General features: G+C 44.2%; 1 protein-coding gene across 1 annotated transcript in view; it reads left to right on the top strand.

Annotated features, from left to right (window-relative positions):
* The window catches only part of LOC110531417 (tumor necrosis factor ligand superfamily member 10), a 55,041-nt gene extending 32,340 nt beyond the window's left edge, over nucleotides 1-22,701 (top strand). Inside the window, exons 3-6 of the mRNA XM_036987268.2 lie at nucleotides 12,929-12,965; nucleotides 13,352-13,459; nucleotides 19,661-19,824; nucleotides 22,398-22,701. Coding sequence (XP_036843163.2) covers nucleotides 12,929-12,965; nucleotides 13,352-13,459; nucleotides 19,661-19,824; nucleotides 22,398-22,688 — 600 coding nt within the window. The 3' untranslated portion in view covers nucleotides 22,689-22,701. The remainder of the gene's footprint in view (nucleotides 1-12,928; nucleotides 12,966-13,351; nucleotides 13,460-19,660; nucleotides 19,825-22,397) is intronic.
* The last annotated feature ends 1,236 nt before the right edge of the window (nucleotides 22,702-23,937 follow it).

The raw sequence follows: 23,937 nt of genomic DNA, 5'->3' as shown, positions 1-23,937 counted from the left end.
GTGCTACGAGGTCTTGACCCATGACCTGTAAACAGAGGAGACTGGGAGAGTGGAGCGTAAACCGGAAGCAGGATGATAGAGTCGTGGTCTGATTTGCCAAAGGTGGAATAAAGTTGGCCCAGAGTTTTAGCACCCCTTGCGGCGCAGGAGCATGTTGGCAGGAACATGTTGGCAGGAACATGTTGGCAGGAGCATGTTGGCAGAAACATGTTGGCAGGAGCATGTAGGCAGGAGCATGTTGGCAGGAACATGTTGGCAGGAACATGTTGGCAGAAACATGTTGGCAGGAACATGTTGGCAGGAGCATGTTGGCAGGAACATGTTGGCAGGAGCATGTTGGCAGGAGCATGTTGGCAGGAGCATATTGGCAGGAGCATGTTGGCAGGAGCATGTTGGCAGAAACATGTTGGCAGGAACATGTTGGCAGGAGCATGTTGGCAGAAACATGTTGGCAGGAACATGTTGGCAGGAACATGTTGGCAGGAGCATGTTGGCAGGAACATGTTGGCAGGAGCATGTTGGCAGGAGCATGTTGGCAGAAACATGTTGGCAGGAGCATGTTGGCAGGTACATGTTGGCAGGAGCATGTTGGCAGGAGCATGTTGGCAGAAGCATGTTGGCAGGAATATGTTGGCAGGAACATGTTGGCAGAAACATGTTGGCAGGAACATGTTGGCAGGAACATGTTGGCAGAAACATGTTGGCAGGAGCATGTTGGCAGAAGCATGTTGGCAGGAACATGTTGGCAGGAGCATGTTGGCAGGAACATGTTGGCAGGAGCATGTTGGCAGGAGCATGTTGGCAGAAGCATGTTGGCAGGAGCAAGTTGGCAGGAGCATGTTGGCAGGAGCATGTTGGCAGAAACATGTTGGCAGGAGCATATTGGCAAGAACATGTTGGCAGGAGCATGTAGGCAGGAGCATGTTGGCAGGAGCATGTTGGCAGGAGCATGTTGGCAAGAACATGTTGGCAGGAGCATGTTGGCAGGAGCATGTTGGCAGGAACATGTTGGCAGGAGCATGTTGGCAGGAGCATGTTGGCAGGAACATGTTGGCAGGAGCATGTTGGCAGGAACATGTTGGCAGAAGTGAGGTAGAATGGTTTTAAGTCTCCCTGTGTTAAAGTCTCCTCCCACTACAAAGGCGGCCTCTTGACAAGCGGTATCCTGTTTGTTTATGGTCCCATACAGTGCGTTGAGTGCCAAAGTAGTGTTGGCTTGTGGTGGGGTGTGGACAGTGGATTATGGATGAGAACTCTCTTGGTAGATAAAGGTATGCAGGTGAGCAAAAGGATCAGTTTTCCTTCACACTGAAAGCTGCGAGTGGTTGTTTATGAGGAAGCACACCACTCTGCCTTCGGACTTGCACGAGGCCCCCGTCGTTCGAATCATGACGCTGCATGGAGAAACCACTGAGTTCTAAATCCATAGATTCAGACAGCCACGTTTTTTTCTAAAGCATATAATATGGCAGCTAATCAAGTCTCTCTGATATGAGACTCTCGAACGAAGATCATCTGTCTTATTCTTGAGTGACTGAGCATGTGGTTTTATTCATCCCCCATAGCAATACAAACTACCCATTGTGAAGTCTGACTGCTGGACAGATAAACACACACACACACACAACACACAAACACACACACAAATGCACACGCACACGCACAGACACACACACAGGCTGCTGGACAAGCCAACGAATGTCTGCCAATGTGATATAACTCACAACGATGAGTAATTTAGGAGACTTGTCAGTTTCTTAGGACATACCTCACACAACTACAAACAATGGAGGATAGGATGTAAGATAGTTCCCCAAGTAAGAATGAAAAGACTCTCGATAGATTGACAATGCCAATCTGTTGAAGTTTAAAGTTTAAACGCATCACTACATATTCTAGTGTACCTTTCCAAACACATTGCTATGGCACAGCTATACTCACAGGGTTTTCAGTCAAATGAAACCAACCGATCAAAGCTACTGGTTGAACAAAGGTTTAAATCCAGGTCCTTTAGTCATCTGTTTTGGTGATATTAATGCAGGCAGTGGAGGTACCAGGCATTTCAGTTATCTACCTACTGTAGACAGTGGAGGTACCAGACATGGTAGTTATCTACCTACTGTAGACAGTGGAGGTACCAGACATGGTAGTTATCTACCTACTGTAGACAGTGGAGGGACCAGACATTTCAGTTATCTACCTACTGTAGACAGTGGAGGGACCAGACATTTTTCACTGAGGTGTCTAAGGGGTAGCTTGATCGTTGCATGGGGTGCTTATAATATATACAGTGCCTTGCGAAAGTATTCGGCCCCCTTGAACTTTGCGACCTTTTGCCACATTTCAGGCTTCAAACATAAAGATATAAAACTGTATTTTTTTGTGAAGAATCAACAACAAGTGGGACACAATCATGAAGTGGAACGACATTTATTGGATATTTCAAACTTTTTTAACAAATCAAAAACTTAAAAATTGGGCGTGCAAAATTATTCAGCCCCCTTAAGTTAATACTTTGTAGCGCCACCTTTTGCTGCGATTACAGCTGTAAGTCGCTTGGGGTATGTCTCTATCAGTTTTGCACATCGAGAGACTGACATTTTTTCCCATTCCTCCTTGCAAAACAGCTCGAGCTCAGTGAGGTTGGATGGAGAGCATTTGTGAACAGCAGTTTTCAGTTCTTTCCACAGATTCTCGATTGGATTCAGGTCTGGACTTTGACTTGGCCATTCTAACACCTGGATATGTTTATTTTTGAACCATTCCATTGTAGATTTTGCTTTATGTTTTGGATCATTGTCTTGTTGGAAGACAAATCTCTGTCCCAGTCTCAGGTCTTTTGCAGACTCCATCAGGTTTTCTTCCAGAATGGTCCTGTATTTGGCTCCATCCATCTTCCCATCAATTTTAACCATCTTCCCTGTCCCTGCTGAAGAAAAGCAGGCCCAAACCATGATGCTGCCACCACCATGTTTGACAGTGGGGATGGTGTGTTCAGCTGTGTTGCTTTTACGCCAAACATAACGTTTTGCATTGTTGCCAAAAAGTTCAATTTTGGTTTCATCTGACCAGAGCACCTACTTCCACATGTTTGGTGTGTCTCCCAGGTGGCTTGTGGCAAACTTTAAACGACACTTTTTATGGATATCTTTAAGAAATGGCTTTCTTCTTGCCACTCTTCCATAAAGGCCAGATTTGTGCAATATACGACTGATTGTTGTCCTATGGACAGAGTCTCCCACCTCAGCTGTAGATCTCTGCAGTTCATCCAGAGTGATCATGGGCCTCTTGGCTGCATCTCTGATCAGTCTTCTCCTCGTATGAGCTGAAAGTTTAGAGGGACGGCCAGGTCTTGGTAGATTTGCAGTGGTCTGATACTCCTTCCATTTCAATATTATCGCTTGCACAGTGCTCCTTGGGATGTTTAAAGCTTGGGAAATCTTTTTGTATCCAAATCCGACTTTAAACTTCTTCACAACAGTATCTCGGACCTGCCTGGTGTGTTCCTTGTTCTTCATGATGCTCTCTGCGCTTTTAACGGACCTCTGAGACTATCACAGTGCAGGTGCATTTATACGGAGACTTGATTACACACAGGTGGATTGTATTTATCATCATTAGTCATTTAGGTCAACATTGGATCATTCAGAGATCCTCACTGAACTTCTGGAGAGAGTTTGCTGCACTGAAAGTAAAGGGGCTGAATAATTTTGCACGCCCAATTTTTCAGTTTTTGATTTGTTAAAAAAGTTTGAAATATCCAATAAATGTCTTTCCACTTCATGATTGTGTCCCACTTGTTGTTGATTCTTCACCAAAAAATACAGTTTTATATATTTATGTTTGAAGCCTGAAATGTGGCAAAAGGTCGCAAAGTTCAAGGGGGCCGAATACTTTCGCAAGGCACTGTAGTGTGCCTATTGTAAAGAGAGCTTCAGTAGCATCATGTAGGAGAAGTATACAGAGGACTGGAAACTCCAGTACAGTGGTTATCATCATGAGACAGTCAGACAGGCATGGTATATATCTACGCTTGGGATCTGTCCTGCTCGACAGAGCGTTACACAGGCACACACGCACACACATCCACGGAAAAAGTCCCCAATGAGGCGATGCCAATGTGTGTTTGTGACGCTGAGGTTGTAGAAATATAATGATATAATTGGTCTCAGATCTTTGAGGCTGTGAATTATTCTATGTTTGTGTGTGAATATGGTCGTTTTCAGGCAGGTTGAATGGAAACTGTCACCAATCTATAAAAAACAAACACAATCTCTCTCTCTCTTCTCTGTCCTCTTCTCTTTTTTCCCCCACACTCTCTATTTGTTCTCCTTCGTTCTCTGTGACTAGTCAGTTGTGTGTCATAGACCTTTTAGGCCAGGTAAAGTGTCACATAGAAATGTGAGTTATGGATATGTTATTCTCATTGAAAACAAGTCTAAGAAACGGTAGAACTGTTCTATGTGCTCTATTTCTATGCGTCCTGTTTTAAGTTTAGTTTTTGCCTCTTTTACTTTCAGTTTTCTACACCAGCTTCAAACAAGTGAAAATACAAAAAAAAATTGTTATGAAAAATATATTTCACAGCGGTTTAGATGGCACAAGGACTCTCTACACTACACTTGCTTGTTATGTCATAAAATAAATTAATTTAGGAGAACTATAAGAAATTTAGCAACCAAGAAATGTCGGAGCGATTTCTGCCTTGTGCATCTTTAAATTAAATAATTCTATTGCATTTCTGTGTCTAGTAGGTACAGTATAAGTTACTGAAAGAAAGATAGAGAAAAACAGTATCTTCTTGGTGTAAATGTTAGACTAGATAGGTTTCCCTCCCACTCTCAATGCCGTACAGTCAATCTCAGACCGTGTCCATTCTGTCTACTATATTTCTACCTCCTAAAGGAGGGTATAAGTTAATTATTAAATCATCACCACTGCTGAAAGACAGACAGAGATAAAGTAAAGTATTCCTGAACTCAATCCCAGATGGTATCTACTATGTCCATTCTGTCTACTATAGAGATAAAGTAAAGTATTCCTGAACTCAATCCCAGACGGTATCTACTATGCCTAATGGAGGTACCTATTAAATGTTGCTGAAAGAGAGAAACATTAACTTCTTAAAGTAGATTTTAGACTAGATCTCACTCTCAATGTTGTACATTCTCAGACCGTGTCCATTCTGTCTAATATATTTCTACCTCCTACAGGAGGCTGTCATTGTAAATAAGAATTTGTTCTTAACTGACTTGTCTTGTTAAATAAAGGATAAATAAAAAATAAAGGAAGGGTATAAATGAATTATTAAATCATCGGTCCTGCCGAAAGAAAGACACAGTAACCTCGTAAAGTAGATTCGAACTAGATCAGATTCCCTGTCCGTGCCATAAACACAGAAATGTGTATCACTCAGACACTTCCTCTATTTCCAGCTGTCTTTTAAAGCTGAGATCCACGATAGGTGCCACTGGACGCCCCAGGCGCATTTGATGTTGTTTTTGTTTGATTGACATGAGTATGCAGGTTCGGGGAGAAGAAGAAAAATGCAGGTTCGGGGAGAAGAAGAAAAAATAATTATATGCTGCCGCTCTATTGAAGTAACGTCGTTGTTGTTGTCGTATCGCAAACGGACGTGGCCGTTTCACCGCTGTGGATTCCAGCTTTAAAAGTACTCATTAATTATAGCGCCTGCTTATAGAACGGGGGGGGGGGGGATAAGTAACTTTAACTAGACTACGGGCTCTATTCAATCCGTACGCGGAAGTTCAGGTTTACAGCGTGATTTAAATTTAAAGGCAAAGTTCCCGCTTTAGTGGAGACTGCGTTCACGGTGAACGTTCATGGCGTCTCAATCTGAAATGACCTTTACATTTCTATTGTTGATCCAGTAACGCTTCAGTTTAGCAGAGCCATAATACTAGATAGGGTTCTGTGTCTGTATAGCCCTCAGACCATGTCCATTTTATCTATCATATTTCTATATCTGTCTCTTAAAGGAGGTATAAGTTACTTATTAATTATAAACCCTGCTGAAAGAACAGGGGGAACAGTAACTTCTTAGAGTAGATTATAGTAAGATACGTTTCCCTTTTCATGCCATACAGAGGTAAAACTGGTCCAAACCTGCACACACACACACACACACACACACACACACATACACACACACACACACATATATTATAGTATTGTATTTCCAGCCCCAGCTAAACTCCCAGAGTAATACTCCTTCATGTGCATACTTGTCTTTCCCTCTCCCTGTCCCCTCCTCCTTCGCTCACTTTTCCAGTTAGTAACTGGGGCATGGATTCACTAAAAAAAAACTATTTTGACGAGAAGAACCGTCATAAAAAGAAAAACCACATAAAAGTTCTTAAGAAAATTCTGTGAGGTGCATGCAAAGGGCACATTTAGAAAACGTCTTATAAGAATGTTCATTAAATCCAGACTCCGTAATCTCTTTCTGAGATCAGCGACCATATTCGCAAAGCGTCTCAGACGAGGAGTGTTGCTGATCCAGGATCAGTTTAGGATTTAAGATCATAATGAATAACATAACATCCTACTTTGTATTGCTTTGGTTATTGGCCCAGAAGGCTTCTGCACAGAATCATCTTCAGAATCGGGGACCTTTGTTTCTCTGTTCTTTCTCTGCGGGACTCTGTGTGTTTTACAAGGGCCTCTAGAAAGGGTGAAAGGTTGAAGACTTAGTCTGTTTGTTGTTGTTTGTGCAGCTGGGGGTGTTACTCTTATAGTTGTTATCAAATCTCTTAACTTTGACCTTCATCACATCTAGAACACAGCTTTTTGCTCTCAGTGCTATAAACCAAAACTGCAGTGTGAAAGCAAATGACTTTCCTCATTGTAAGACATAAAATTAGACATACACTATAACAAGTATCACCTGACGGGCAACTTGAGACGTCAGAAATGTTAACTATGTCTTAGGTCAGTGTTGCTCTCAATGGTTCCATGGTTCGTTTACCGGGGGAAGTATTTCGGTGGCGCGAGACTGAGAGGCACTGTCATGACCTCGAAGATGATTGCTTCCAGGTGGGCAAATTCCAGGAAACTCCACTCCACTCCACACACTACACTACACACGGATTACACCACACTACACTACACACTGACTACACTACACTACACCACACTACACACTGAGTACACTACACACACTGGATACACCACACTACATACACTGAGTACACTACACTACACACTGATTACACCACACTACACTAGACACTGAGTACACTACACTACACACTGATTCCACCACACTACACTACACACTGATTACACCACACTACACTAGACACTGAGTACACTACACTACACTACACACTGAGTACAGTACACTACACACTGATTACACCACACCACACTAGACACTGATTACACCACACTACACACTGATTACACCACACTACACTACACACTGAGTACACCACACTACACACTGAGTACACCACACTACACTACACACTAAGTACACCACACTACACTACACTACACACTGAGTACAGTACACTACACACTGAGTACACCACACTACACTACACTACACACTGGGTACACCACACTACACTACACACTAAGTACACCACACTACACTACACTACACACTGAGTACAGTACACTACACACTGAGTACACCACACTACACTACACTACACTACACACTGAGTACACCACGCTACACTACACTACACACAGAGTACACTACACTACACTACACACTGATTACACCACACCACACTACACACTGAGTACACCACACTACACTACACACGGAGTACACTACACTACACAACACTACACACGGAGTACACCACACTACACACTGAGTGCACTACACTACACTACACACTGATTACACCACACCACACTACACATTGAGTACACTACACTACACACCGAGTACACTACACCACATTACACTATACTACACTACACACTGAGTACACCACACCACACTACACACTGAGTACACTACACTACACAACACTACACACTGAGTACACTACACTACACACCGAGTACACTACACCACATTACACTACACTACACTACGAGTACACCACACCACACACTGAGTACACTACACAACACTACACACTGAGTACACTACACTACACACCGAGTACACTACACCACATTACACTACACTACACTACGAGTACACCACACCACACTACACACTGAGTACACTACACTACACTACACACTGAGTACACCACACCACACTACAGACTGAGTACACTACACAACACTACACACTGAGTACACTACACTACACCACACTACACACGGATTACACCCACTACACACACTGAGTACACTACACTACACACTGAGTACACTACACTACACTACACACTGAGTACACCACACTACACACTGAGTACACTACACCACATTACACTACACACTGAGTACACTACACTACACTACACACTGAGTACAGTACACTACACACTGATTACACCACACCACACTAGACACTGATTACACCACACTACACACTGATTACACCACACTACACTACACACTGAGTACACCACACTACACACTGAGTACACCACACTACACTACACACTAAGTACACCACACTACACTACACTACACACTGAGTACAGTACACTACACACTGAGTACACCACACTACACTACACTACACACTGGGTACACCACACTACACTACACACTAAGTACACCACACTACACTACACTACACACTGAGTACAGTACACTACACACTGAGTACACCACACTACACTACACTACACTACACACTGAGTACACCACGCTACACTACACTACACACAGAGTACACTACACTACACTACACACTGATTACACCACACCACACTACACACTGAGTACACCACACTACACTACACACGGAGTACACTACACTACACAACACTACACACGGAGTACACCACACTACACACTGAGTGCACTACACTACACTACACACTGATTACACCACACCACACTACACATTGAGTACACTACACTACACACCGAGTACACTACACCACATTACACTATACTACACTACACACTGAGTACACCACACCACACTACACACTGAGTACACTACACTACACAACACTACACACTGAGTACACTACACTACACACCGAGTACACTACACCACATTACACTACACTACACTACGAGTACACCACACCACACTACACACTGAGTACACTACACAACACTACACACTGAGTACACTACACTACACACCGAGTACACTACACCACATTACACTACACTACACTACGAGTACACCACACCACACTACACACTGAGTACACTACACTACACTACACACTGAGTACACCACACCACACTACAGACTGAGTACACTACACAACACTACACACTGAGTACACTACACTACACCACACTACACACGGATTACACCCACTACACACACTGAGTACACTACACTACACACTGAGTACACTACACTACACTACACACTGAGTACACCACACTACACACTGAGTACACTACACCACATTACACTACACACTGAGTGCACTACACTACACTACACTACACACTGATTACACCCACTACACACACTGAGTACACTACACTACACACTGAGTACACTACACTACACTACACACTGAGTACACCACACTACACACACTGAGTACACCATACTACACACTGAGTACACTACACTACACACTGAGTACACCACACTACACCCTGAGTACACCACACACAGTACACTACACTACACACACACACTGAATACACAACACACACACATAGTACACTACACACACTGAGTACACTACACACACTGAGTGCACTATACACACACACAGAGTACACTACACACACACACACACACACACCGAGTACACTACACACACCGAGTACACTACACACACACACACACACACACACACACACTCACTGAGTACACTACACACACACACACAGAGTACACTTCACACACACACGGAGTACACTACACACACACACACACACACACACACACACACACACACACACTACTCTGCTGAATACTGTGGTGAGTGTGAAACACTACTTTACTTTATTTTCTCCATTGAAGCCATGTGCTGGCAATGTTCTGCTCTGAGGAGCAGTGGAACCTGGGGTTGAGGAGGGTAGCCTTGGGGCCTGGCTGGCTTTGCTTTGTTCAGCCAAGCGTTCAACCACTCAGTCTCTCTGTTTCTCTGCTTAGGCTCTCCCTAAGTCATACACATGGGTGGGTGGACGCACATACACACTGAGCTCTTGGGTTGAGCAGCACGTTGGGTTGAGCAGCACGTTGGGTTGAGCAGCATGTTGAGTCGAGCAGCACGTTGGGTCGAGCAGCACGTTGGGTCGAGCAGCACGTTGGGTCGAGCAGCACGTTGGGTCGAGCAGCACGTTGGGTCGAGCAGCACGTTGGGTCGAGCAGCACGTTGGGTCGAGCAGCTGGCTCAGGGTATGGAGGAGGTTCGGAAGCAGAACACTGCCAAGAAACAGACCATCGATACGACTCAGCAAGGGGGTGGGGCAGACTAGCATGAGGAAGAACAGAATGAGAGAGAGAGAGCGAGAGGTATAGAGACGTAGAGGTAGAGTTAGAGAGAGAGAGGTAGAGAGGTAGAGAGAGAGCGGTAGAGAGAGAGAAAGGTAGAGGTCAAGAGAGAGGTAGAGAAAGAGAAGTAGAGAGAGGGGTAGAGGTAGAGAGAGAGAGAGGGGTAGAGGTAGAGGTAGAGAGAGCGAGAGGTATAGAGACGTAGAGGTAGAGGTAGAGTTAGAGAGAGAGAGGTAGAGAGGTAGAGAGAGCGGTAGAGAGAGAGAAAGGTAGAGGTCAAGAGAGAGGTAGAGAGAGAGGTAGAGAAAGAGAAGTAGAGAGAGGGGTAGAGGTAGAGAGAGAGACAGGGGTAGAGGTAAAGACAGAGAGAGAGAGAGAGAGAGAGAGAGAGAGAGAGAGAGAGAGAGAGAGAGAGAGAGAGAGAGAGAGAGAGAAAGCAGCAGAACCCAGGTGTTCTGGTTGAAGTGTTCCGTCAAAGGAGTGAAGGATGGGAGAGAGAGATTAAACAGAGATGTGAGCAGGATGGATGGAGTGTGAGAGTGAGTGAGTGATAAAGCGAGAGAGGGAGAGATTCATTGTGTTATGTTATGAGATGACAGCTTAACTTTCTAAGTGTTTTTAACTTGAGGAAGTCAAGACTACAGTACATGCCAGAGAAATGGTATCAGGGAGAAACTAAACTAGAGCATGTAACTGATAGTGATGATTATAGTGCTAGTGACGATGATGGTAGTGATGCTAATGGTGATGATGATGATGGTAGTGATGATGATGATAATGGTAGTGATGATGATGATGGTAGTGATGATGACGATGATGCTGGTGATGATGATGATGATGATAATGGTAGTGATGATAATGATGATGGTTGTGTTGATCATGATGATGGTAGTGATGATGATTATAATGGTAGTGATGATAATGGTTTAATGATGATGATGATGATGATGATGATGGTAGTAAGGATGATGATGATGGTAGTGATGATGATGATGATGGTAATGATGGTAGTGATGATGGTGATGGTAGTGATGATGATGATGATGATGATGGTAGTAATGATGATGATGATGGTAGTGATGATGATGATGATGATGGTAGTGGTGATGGTTGTGATGGTGATGATGATGATGGTAGTGATGATGGTGACGGTGATGATGGTAGTGGTGATGATGATGATGGTAGTGATGATGATGATGTTAGTGATGATGGTAGTGATGATGATGATGGTAGTGGTGATGATGATGATGGTAGTGATGATGATGTTAGTGATGATGTTAGTGATGATGGTAGTGATGGTGATGATGATGGTAGTGATGATGGTAGTGATGATGATGATGGTAGTGGTGATGATGATGATGGTAGTGATGATGATGTTAGTGATGATGTTAGTGATGATGGTAGTGATGGTGATGATGATGGTAGTGATGATGATGATGATGGTAGTGATGATTATGATGGTAGTGATGATGGTGACAGTGATGATGATGATGTTGGTAGTGATGATGATGATGATGATGATGATGATGGTGGTAGTGGTGATGATGGTGACGGTGATGGTAGTGATGATGATGATGATGGTAGTGATGATGATGATGGTAGTGATGATGTTGATGGTTGTGGTGATGATGATGGTAGTGATGATGATGGTGATGATAGTAGTGATGATGGTGGTAGTGATGATGATGGTGGTAGTGATGATGGTGATGATGGTTGTGGTGATGATGGTAGTGATGATGATGATGGTAGTGATGATGATGGTAACGATGATGATGGTAGTGATGATGGTAGTGATGATGATGACGGTAGTGATGGTGATGATGATGATGATGATGGTAGTGATGGGGATGATGGTGGTGATGATGATAGTGATGATGGTGATGATAGTGATGATGATGATGGTAGTGATGATGATGATGATGATGATGATAGTGGATGATGATGGTAGTGGTGATGATGATGGTAGTGATGATGATGATGGTAGTGATGATGATGGTGATGATGGTAGTGATGATGGTGGTAGTGATGATGATGGTAGTGGTGATGATGATGGTAGTGATGATGGTGGTAGTGATGATGATGGTGGTAGTGATGATGGTGATGATGGTAGTGATGATGGTGGTAGTGATGATGATGGTGGTAGTGATGATGGTGATGATGGTAGTGGTGATGATGGTGGTGATGATGATGATGGTAGTGATGGTAACGATGATGATGGTAGTGATGATGGTCGTGATGATGATGACGGTAGTGATGACGATTTTGACGATGATAGTGATGACGGTGTTGATGTCCATGAGCCAACTGTTTTCATGAGACATCTTTATGTTTATTTTACAGGTAACCGAGAACATAATCTCCAAGCAGACGTTTCAGGGTGAGTCAGTCTTTCAAATTGTCTATCTGCATGACCTTTGGTTGACAGTCGTATACAATGACAACATTTCAAACTCTACTGGTACACCCATCCCCTATCATACTATACATGTATGACCTTTGGTTGACACTCATAAGCAATAACAACTCTGTACATACGTGACGATCCTGTATCATGATTACGATATCTAAAGCAAAATGTTTGTCTTTACAAATACATACATGATGTACCTGCCTGACTTACACGTGACCCTTGACTCTTAGAAACAATGACAACAATCACAACTCTAATGGTAGATATCATGGCTCTGAATCTAAAACATATTTTTTTTATGATGATGGTGATGAGGATGATATAATAATGACGGATTTCTCCGCCTCTATCAGAAGCGAGAACGTTACCGCGCACCTTCAACACTTCCGGGTCAAAGTTTGCGACCTCTGTGACCCAGCGTCCATCAGCCCACCTGACCCTCAGAGACAGCAGTGCTCAAGGTGAGCAGAGTGTGTTTGTTTGTTTGTGTGTGAGAGAGAGAGACAGAAAACTAAAAAGAAAGAATGAAAGAAAAAGAAAGAGAAAGAAAGAGAGAAAGAAAGATAGATAAATAGAGAGATAGAAAGAAGGAGAGAGAGAAAGAGAGATAGAAAGAAAGAGGGATAGATAGAAAGAGAGAGAGAAAGAGAGATAGAAAGAAAGAGGGAGAGAGAGAAAGAGAGATAGAAAGAAAGAGGGATAGATAGAAAGAGAGAGAGAAAGAGAGATAGAAAGAGAGATAGAAAGAAAGAGGGAGAGAGAGAAAGAGAGATAGAAAGAAAGAGGGATAGATAGAAAGAGAGAGAGAAAGAGAGATAGAAAGAAAGAGGGAGAGATAGAAAGAGAGAGAGAAAGAGAGATAGAAAGAAAGAGGGAGAGAGAGAAAGAGAGATAGAAAGAAAGAGGGATAGATAGAAAGAGAGAGAGAAAGAGAGATAGAAAGAAAGAGGGAGAGATAGAAAGAGAGAGAGAAAGAGAGATAGAAAGAAAGAGGGAGAGATAGAAAGAAATCTTTTTGGTCAATCAAGATTCCAAAAAGATAATTATTGTTTGTTGGCCAGAGTTCTTTCAGCAGAGTTTATTAAGAATATGTTTGTGTGTCTATCTGTGCAGTATCAGTGTGTGTGTGTGTGTGTACAGTATCAGTTTATTGTGTGTATACAGCAGGGCGTAGGCAGGTTTGACTAGTGTTATGGTGTTATTACCATCAGCTCTCTCTCTCTCTCAATTTCAATTCAATTAAATTTGATTTATTGGCAAGATGTAACAATGTACATATGGCCAAAGCTTACTTTGGATATTTACAATATGAAAATAATAAGATTCAAAATGGTCAACGGGACAACAGTAGCAACAATAACCAAGGGTACATCGCTCTCTCTCTCAGGCCACGGCCTCTGTTAGTCAAAACCGGCAGGGTAGCCTTGTGGTTAGAGTGTTGGACTAGTAACCGGAAGGTTGCGAGTTCAAACCCCCGAGCTGACAAGGTACAAATCTGTCGTTCTGCCCCTGAACAGGCAGTTAACCCACTGTTCCCAGGCCGTCATTGAAAATAAGAATTTGTTCTTAACTGACTTGCCTGGTTAAATAAAGGTAAAAAAAAAAAAAAAAAAAAAAAAAAAAAAAAAAACCCACTGGGCAAAAACTGGTTGAATCAACGTTGTTTCCACGTCATTTCAACAAACAAATTCAATGATAATGTTGAATCAAAGTGGAAAACTGACCAGATTGTTTTTTAAAAAGTAATCAACCAAAATCCAGCTAAATGTTTTGTTGCTTTCACATTGAATTCACGTTAGTTGACAACTCAACCAAATGTAAATCAAAACTAGACGTTGAACTGACGTCTGTACCCAGTGGGTAGTCAGTAGACAGGAAGCAAAGGACTCAATCATTCACCTGCTTTTCCCATAAGGAAATAACTGATCTGGGAAAGTTTCCTATATTGAAGATACTCCTGGATCTCCTTGTGAGGCAGTAAGGAAGTTAATTCCAGGCCAGTTAAAAGACTATGACTGACATTACAGGAATCATAGCTGTGAGAAAGAGGAAGGGACACACACACACACACACACACACACACACACACACACACACACACACACACACACACACACACACACACACACACACACACACACACACAAAACACGTGTACATGCGTGTACACACGTGCGTATGTCATCGCCTAGCACTGTCCAGTAGGATTTAGTTCTTCAGAGACATAATCATCAGGTTTTATAGACAATAGATGGGATATTAAATTACCCTTGTTAAACTGGATATGAAGAGAGAATACTGGATACGAAGAGAGAATACTGGATATGAAGAGAGAATACTGGATACGAAGAGAGAATACTGGATATATGAGAGAGAATACTGGATACGAAGAGAGAATACTGGATACGAAGAGAGAATACTGGATACGAAGAGAGAATACTGGATATGAAGAGAGAATACTGGATATGAAGAGAGAATACTGGATACGAAGAGAGAATACTGGATATATGAGAGAGAATACTGGATACGAAGAGAGAATACTGGATATGAAGAGAGAATACTGGATATATGAGAGAGAATACTGGATACGAAGAGAGAATACTGGATACGAAGAGAGAATACTGGATACGAAGAGAGAATACTGGATATGAAGAGAGAATACTGGATATGAAGAGAGAATACTGGATACGAAGAGAGAATACTGGATATATGAGAGAGAATACTGGATACGAAGAGAGAATACTGGATATGAAGAGAGAATACTGGATATGAAGAGAGAATACTGGATATATGAGAGAGAATACTGGATACGAAGAGAGAATACTGGATATGAAGAGAGAATACTGGATATGAAGAGAGAATACTGGATACGAAGAGAGAATACTGGATATATGAGAGAGAATACTGGATACGAAGAGAGAATACTGGATATGAAGAGAGAATACTGGATACGAAGAGAGAATACTGGATATATGAGAGAGAATACTGGATACGAAGAGAGAATACTGGATATGAAGAGAGAATACTGGATATGAAGAGAGAATACTGGATACGAAGAGAGAATACTGGATACGAAGAGAGAATACTGGATACAAAGAGAGAATACTGGATATGAAGATAGAATACTGGATAGGAAGAGAGAATACTGGATATATGAGTGTAACGGCTTTCTTTAGGTGAAGGAGAGGCGGACCAAAATGCAGGGTGGTTTCTATTCATGGTTCTTTAATATATAAAGACACTATACATGAATAAACTAACAAAAACAATAAACGTAACGAGAAACCCTAAACAGCCTATCTGGTGACAACAAACACTGAGACAGGAACAATCACCCACAAACACACAGTGAAACCCAGGCTACCTAAATATGGCTCCCAATCAGAAACATTGACTAACACCTGCCTCTGATTGAGAACCATATCAGGCCAGACATAGAAATAGACAAACAAGACATCCAACATAGAATGCCCACTCAGATCACACCCTGACCAACCAAAACATAGAAACATACAAAGCAAACTATGGTCAGGGTGTGACAATGAGAGAGAATACTGGATACGAAAAGACAATACTGGATATATGAGAGAGAATACTGGACATATGAGAGAGAATACTGGATACGAAGAGAGAATACTGGATATGAAGAGAGAATACTGGATACAAAGAGAGAATACTGGATACGAAGAGAGAATACTGGATACGAAGAGAGAATACTGGATATGAAGAGAGACTACTGGATACGAAGAGAGAATACTGGATACGAAGAGAGAATACTGGATACGAAGAGAGAATACTGGATATGAAGAGAGAATACTGGATACAAAGAGAGAATACTGGATACGAAGAGAGAATACTGGATATGAAGAGAGAATACTGGATACAAAGAGAGAATACTGGATACGAAGAGAGAATACTGGATATGAAGAGAGACTACTGGATACGAAGAGAGAATACTGGATACGAAGAGAGAATACTGGATATGAAGAGAGAATACTGGATACAAAGAGAGAATACTGGATATGAAGAGAGACTACTGGATATGAAGAGAGAATACTGGATACAAAGAGAGAATACTGGATACGAAGAGAGAATACTGGATATGAAGAGAGAATACTGGATACAAAGAGAGAATACTGGATACGAAGAGAGAATACTGGATACGAAGAGAGAATACTGGATATGAAGAGAGACTACTGGATACGAAGAGAGAATACTGGATATGAAGAGAGACTACTGGATATGAAGAGAGAATACTGGATATGAAGAGAGAATACTGGATATATGAGAGAGACTACTGGATATGAAGAGAGACTACTGGATATGAAGAGAGAATACTGGATATGAAGAGAGAATACTGGATATATGAGAGAGAATACTGGATATGAAGAGAGAATACTGGATACGAAGAGAGAATACTGGATATATGAGAGAGAATACTGGATATGAAGAGAGAATACTGGATATATGAGAGAGAATACTGGATACAAAGAGAGAATACTGGATATGAAAAGAGAATACTGGATACAAAGAGAGAATACTGGATACGAAGAGAGAATACTGGATACGAAGAGAGAATACTGGATATGAAGAGAGAATACTGAATATGAAGAGAGAATACTGGATACGAAGAGAGAATACTGGATACGAAGAGAGAATACTGGATACAAAGAGAGAATACTGGATACGAAGAGAGAATACTGGATATGAAGAGAGAATACTGGATATGAAGAGAGAATACTGGATACGAAGAGAGAATACTGGATACGAAGAGAGAATACTGGATACAAAGAGAGAATACTGGATATGAAGAGAGAATACTGGATATGATGAGAGAATACTGGATATGAAGAGAGAATACTGAATATGAAGAGAGAATACTGGATACGAAGAGAGAATACTGGATACGAAGAGAGAATACTGGATATATGAGAGAGAATACTGGATATATGAGAGAGAATACCGGATACTAAGAAAGAATACTGGATATGAAGAGAGAATACTGGATATGAAGAGAGAATACTGGATACGAAGAGAGAATACTGGATACGAAGAGAGAATACTGGATACGAAGAGAGAATACTGGATATGAAGAGAGAATACTGGATATATGAGAGAGAATACTAGATATATGAGAGAGAATACTGGATATATGAGAGAGAATAGTGGATATGAAGAGAGAATACTGGATACAAAGAGAGAATACTGGATATATGAGAGAGAATACCGGATACGAAGAGAGAATACTGGATACGAAGAGAGAATACTGGATATGAAGAGAGAATACTGGATATATGAGAGAGAATACTGGATATATGAGAGAGAATACCGGATACTAAGAAAGAATACTGGATATGAAGAGAGAATACTGGATATGAAGAGAGAATACTGGATACGAAGAGAGAATACTGGATACGAAGAGAGAATACTGGATACGAAGAGAGAATACTGGATATGAAGAGAGAATACTGGATATATGAGAGAGAATACTAGATATATGAGAGAGAATACTGGATATATGAGAGAGAATAGTGGATATGAAGAGAGAATACTGGATACAAAGAGAGAATACTGGATATATGAGAGAGAATACCGGATACGAAGAGAGAATACTGGATACGAAGAGAGAATACTGGATATGAAGAGAGAATACTGGATATATGAGAGAGAATACTGGATATATGAGAGAGAATAATGGATATATGAGAGAGAATACTGGATATATGAGAGAGAATACTGGATATGAAGAGAGAATACTGGATATGAAGAGAGAATACTGGATACGAAGAGAGAATACTGGATATGATGAGAGAATACTGGATACGAAGAGAGAATACTGGATACGAAGAGAGACTACTGGATATATGAGAGAGAATACTGGATATATGAGAGAGAATACTGGATATATGAGAGAGAATACTGGATACAAAGAGAGAATACTGGATATATGAGAGAGAATACTGGATATGAAGAGAGAATACTGGATATATGAGAGAGAATACTGGATATGAAGAGAGAATACTGGATACGAAGAGAGAATACTGGATATATGAGAGAATAGAACATTCTGGAACTTCCAGAGGATATCTGCTCTTCGTGTGTGTGTGTGTGTGTGTGTGTGTGTGTGTGTGTGTGTGTGTGTGTGTGTGTGTATGTGTGGTTAAACTAATATGAACATTAGGAATCAGTTCGTTCAAATTAAAGACACATTTTTGTCCTGAATGGCGCCCTATTCCCTATGTAGTGCACTACTTTTAACCAGAACCAATAGGCCTCTAGTCAAAAGTAGTGCACTACATTGGAAATAGGATTTGAGAAACATGCCCATGCTTATTTGATATTGATCTTCCTGCTGGAATGTGACTTTTCTGTTTGCTTAACCCTCCCGTGCTCCTTTATTTTCTACCTCTCCTTCCTTCTCTCCCTCCCTTCATTTTCTCCTCTTTGTCTCTCCCGCTGCCCATGTTTCTTCTTCCCTCCACCTCTCCCCCTTCCCCTTTATTCCTCCCACACACAACTCTGTCTCTGTTCTCTGTTCTCCATTTGTCATCTCTCTCTCTCTCTCCCTCTGTCTCTCTCTCTGTCTCTCTCTGTCTCTCTCTCTCTCTCTCTCTCTGTCTCTCTCTCTCTGTCTCTCTCTGTCTCTCTCTCTCCCTCAACAGGGTCTCCTTCGTACCCCACCCACCAGCCTGACCTCCACCAATCATGTCGCCACGCCATCCTTTCCTGGGCCAATCAGAGCTTTGGAGCCCATCTTCACAACATGACCTTAGCCAATGGGAGGCTGCGTGTGCCCCAGGATGGGCGGTACTACCTGTACTCACAGGTAGGCTAATGCTTTCAGACTCAGAGCTCGATTCAATCCATATCACTCAGAGCTATAGCAGGGTTGAAATGTATAGGTGAATACAATGTTGACTTCTCCACTGACACGGGAACATGGCCTTTAAATTTATATCGCTCTGTAGTGCATGTCTTCAGCGCTACGGATTGAATTTAGCCCTTACACTGTTATTTTCATGACTTCTAATACATGTTTTGGATGTTCATACAAGCCTGTGGCAAAGCAATTTCTCTTCTAGACATCAATCAAGTACCATTCAATTAAATCTCTACCTCTCCTTTCACTCTGTACCGCTATCCCTCCCTCCCTGCCTGCCTCCTTCCTCCATTACTCCCTCCCTCCCTCCCTCCATTCTTGCCTCCCTCCCTCCCTGCCTCCTCCCTCCATTACTCACTCCCTCCCTGCCTGCCTCCTCCCTCCATTACTCCCTCCCTGCCTGCCTGCCTGCCTCCTACCTCCATTACTCCCTCCCTGCCTGCCTGCCTCCTACCTCCATTACTCCCTCCCTGCCTGCCTGCCTCCTACCTCCATTACTCCCTGCCTGCCTGCCTGCCTCCTACCTCCATTATTCCCTACTCCCTCCCTGCCTCCTACCTCCATTACTCCCTCCCTGCCTGCCTCCTACCTCCATTATTCCCTACTCCCTCCCTGCCTCCTACCTCCATTACTCCCTCCCTCCCTGCCTGCATCCTCCCTCCATTACTCCCTCCCTGCCTGCCTGCCTGCCTCCTACCTCCATTACTCCCTCCCTGCCTGCCTGCCTCCTACCTCCATTACTCCCTCCCTGCCTGCCTGCCTCCTACCTCCATTACTCCCTGCCTCCTCCCTCCATTACTCCCTGCCTCCTCCCTCCATTACTCCCTGCCTGCCTCCTACCTCCATTACTCCCTCCCTGCCTGCCTGCCTCCTGCCTCCATTACTCCCTCCCTCCCTGCCTGCCTCCTACCTCCATTACTCCCTGCCTGCCTGCCTCCTCCCTCCATTACTCCCTCCCTGCCTGCATGCCTCCTACCTCCATTACTCCCTCCCTGCCTGCCTCCTCCCTCCATTACTCCCTCCCTGCCTGCCTCCTCCCTCCATTACTCCCTCCCTGCCTGCCTGCATCCTCCCTCCATTACTCCCTCCCTGCCTGCCTCCTCCCTCCATTACTCCCTCCCTGCCTGCATGCCTCCTCCCTCCATTACTCCCTCCCTCCCTGCCTGCCTCCTCCCTCCATTACTCCCTCCCTCCCTGCCTGCCTCCTCCCTCCATTACTCCCTGCCTCCTCCCTCCATTACTCCCTCCCTGCCTGCCTGCCTCCTCCCTCCATTACTCCCTCCCTCCCTGCCTGCCTCCTACCTCCATTACTCCCTCCCTCCCTGCCTGCCTCCTCCCTCCATTACTCCCTGCCTGCCTGCCTCCTCCCTCCATTACTCTCTCCCTCCCTGCCTGCCTCCTACCTCCATTACTCCCTCCCTCCCTGCCTGCCTCCTACCTCCATTACTCCCTCCCTCCCTCCCTGCCTGCCTCCTCCCTACATTACTCCCTCCCGCCCTCCCTGCCTGCCTCCTCCCTACATTACTCCCTCCCTCCCTCCCTGCCTGCCTCCTCCCTACATTATTCCCTCCCTCCCTCCCTGCCTGCCTCCTACCTCCATTATTCCCTCCCTGCCTGCCTCCTACCTCCATTACTCCTCCCTCCCTGCCTGCCTCCTCCCTACATTACTCCCTCCCGCCCTCCCTGCCTGCCTCCTCCCTACATTACTCCCTCCCTCCCTCCCTGCCTGCCTCCTCCCTACATTATTCCCTCCCTCCCTCCCTGCCTGCCTCCTACCTCCATTACTCCCTCCCTGCCTGCCTCCTTCCTCCATTACTCCCTCCCTCCCTCCCTCCCTGCCTGCCTCCTACCTACATTATTCCCTCTCTCCCTGCCTGCCTGCCTCCTTCCTCGATTACTCCCTCCCTCCCTGCCTGCCTCCTTCCTCCATTACTCCCTCCCTCCCTGCCTGCCTCCTCCCTCCATTACTCCCTCCCTGCCTCCTCCCTCCATTACTCTCTCCCTCCCTGCCTGCCTCCTCCCTCCATTACTCTCTCCCTCCCTGCCTGCCTCCTCCCTCCATTACTCCCTCCCTGCCTGCCTCCTCCCTCCATTACTCCCTCCCTGCCTGCCTCCTCCCTCCATTACTCCCTCCCTCTCTGCCTGCCTCCTCCCTCCATTACTCTCTCCCTCCCTGTCTGCCTCCTCCCTCCATTACTCCCTCCCTGCCTTCCTCCTCCCTCCATTACTCTCTCCCTCCCTGTCTGCCTCCTCCCTCCATTACTCCCTCCCTGCCTGCATCCTCCCTCCCTGCCTGCCTGCCTCCTCCCTCCATTACTCCCTCCCTGCCTGCCTCCTCCCTCCATTACTCTCTCCCTCCCTGCCTGCCTCCTCCCTCCATTACTCCCTCCCTGCCTGCCTCCTCCCTCCATTACTCTCTCCCTCCCTGCCTCCCTCTCTGTCTCCCTCTCTATTTGTTCCTCCCACTCTCTATCTCTTTCTCTCTCCCTCCATCCATCCCACTCTCCCTCCATCCGCAGGTGTACTTCCGCTACCCATCCCTTAATGAAGGGGACCAACATACAACCAGTCACCAGCTGGTCCAGTGTGTATACAAGAAGACGTCCTACCTGAGACCCATCCAGCTGCTGAAGGGTGTAGGAACCAAGTGCTGGGCCCCAGACGCGGAGTACGCCCTCCACTCTGTGTACCAGGGAGGGCTGTTTGAGCTCAGGGCCGGGGATGAACTCTTTGTCTCTGTCTCGTCCCCCTCCATGGTCCATGCGGAGGATTCATCAAGTTATTTTGGGGCATTCCGTTTGGACCTGTAAAGATGGATGGAAAGGAGAGGGTGGTAAACCACCAGAAGAGGGTGGTAAACCACGAGGAGAGGGGGGTGGGTGGGATAAAAAGGAAAGGTGGAGGAAAGGAGGACAGGTTCAGGACACTGCCAGGGTGAGGAATGGGGGGGGGGGGGGTGAAAGGAGGACAGGTTCAGGACACTGCCAGGGTGAGGAATGGGGGGGGGGGGGGTGTGAAAGGAGGACAGGTTCAGGACACTGCCAGGGTGAGGAATGGGGGGGGGGGGGTGAAAGGAGGACAGGTTCAGGACACTGCCAGGGTGAGGAATGGGGGGGGGGGGGTGTGAAAGGAGGACAGGTTCAGGACACTGCCAGGGTGAGGAATGGGGGGGGGGGGGGGGGGGTGAAAGGGGAGGAGGGGAGGAAGGGGGAACCCCCAAGGATTAAATCCCTACTCCCCCTGCTTCCCTGGACGCTCCAAAGTGAATTCTAAAAGTGGATTCCATAGGATTCTATATGTGAAGGAGGGAGAAGACGTTGGACAGACACTGAGGATCAATAGACAGAAGAATGTATTGGTTTATTGATATATAAATCACATAATAGTATGTGGATCTATGGAACAGAACGGCAGCAAGAACAAAAAGAACACATTTGTGATGATGTGATAGCCAAGATTTGTGCCATGTGTGCATGGGTTACATACTGACTGTGTAGAATGGAAGGAGTTGATTACAGAATGTAGAAGGAGTTCTGTTCTATTCATTCTATTTGTATGGAGTTGACCATCTGTTCTGAGGGTTCTGACTGGACATGTGGCTGTTTGGGAAATGAGAAAAAAATGACTTTTATTTTGTATCTGTGTTGTGTACAGACCATTTGGAGGAAGAAGAAGAGTTGAGGACTTTTAAACATGGGATATAAGACTGTTTGGAAGAGGATTCATACTTCAGTTGTGTATATGACAAAATGACTCTCTAGAATCTGTCTCTCTAAAATGACTCTCTAGAATCTGTCTCTCTCTAAAAGACTCTAGAATCTGTCTCTCTCTCTAAAATGACGCTAGAATCTGTCTCTCTCTAAAATGACTATAATCTTTCTCTCTAAAATGACTCTAGAATCTGTCTCTCTAAAATTACTCTAGAATCTGTCTCTCTCTAAAATGACTCTAGAATCTGTCTCTCTAAAATGACTCTAGAATCTCTCTCTCTAAAATAACTCTAGAATCTGTCTCTCTCTAAAATGACTCTAGAATCTGTCTCACTAAAATGACTCTAGA

This window comes from Oncorhynchus mykiss, chromosome 9, assembly GCF_057628025.1.
Source record: "Oncorhynchus mykiss isolate SJ-2025 chromosome 9, ASM5762802v1, whole genome shotgun sequence".
NCBI lineage: Eukaryota > Metazoa > Chordata > Actinopteri > Salmoniformes > Salmonidae > Oncorhynchus > Oncorhynchus mykiss.
This window is presented reverse-complemented; position numbering and strand designations above follow the sequence as displayed.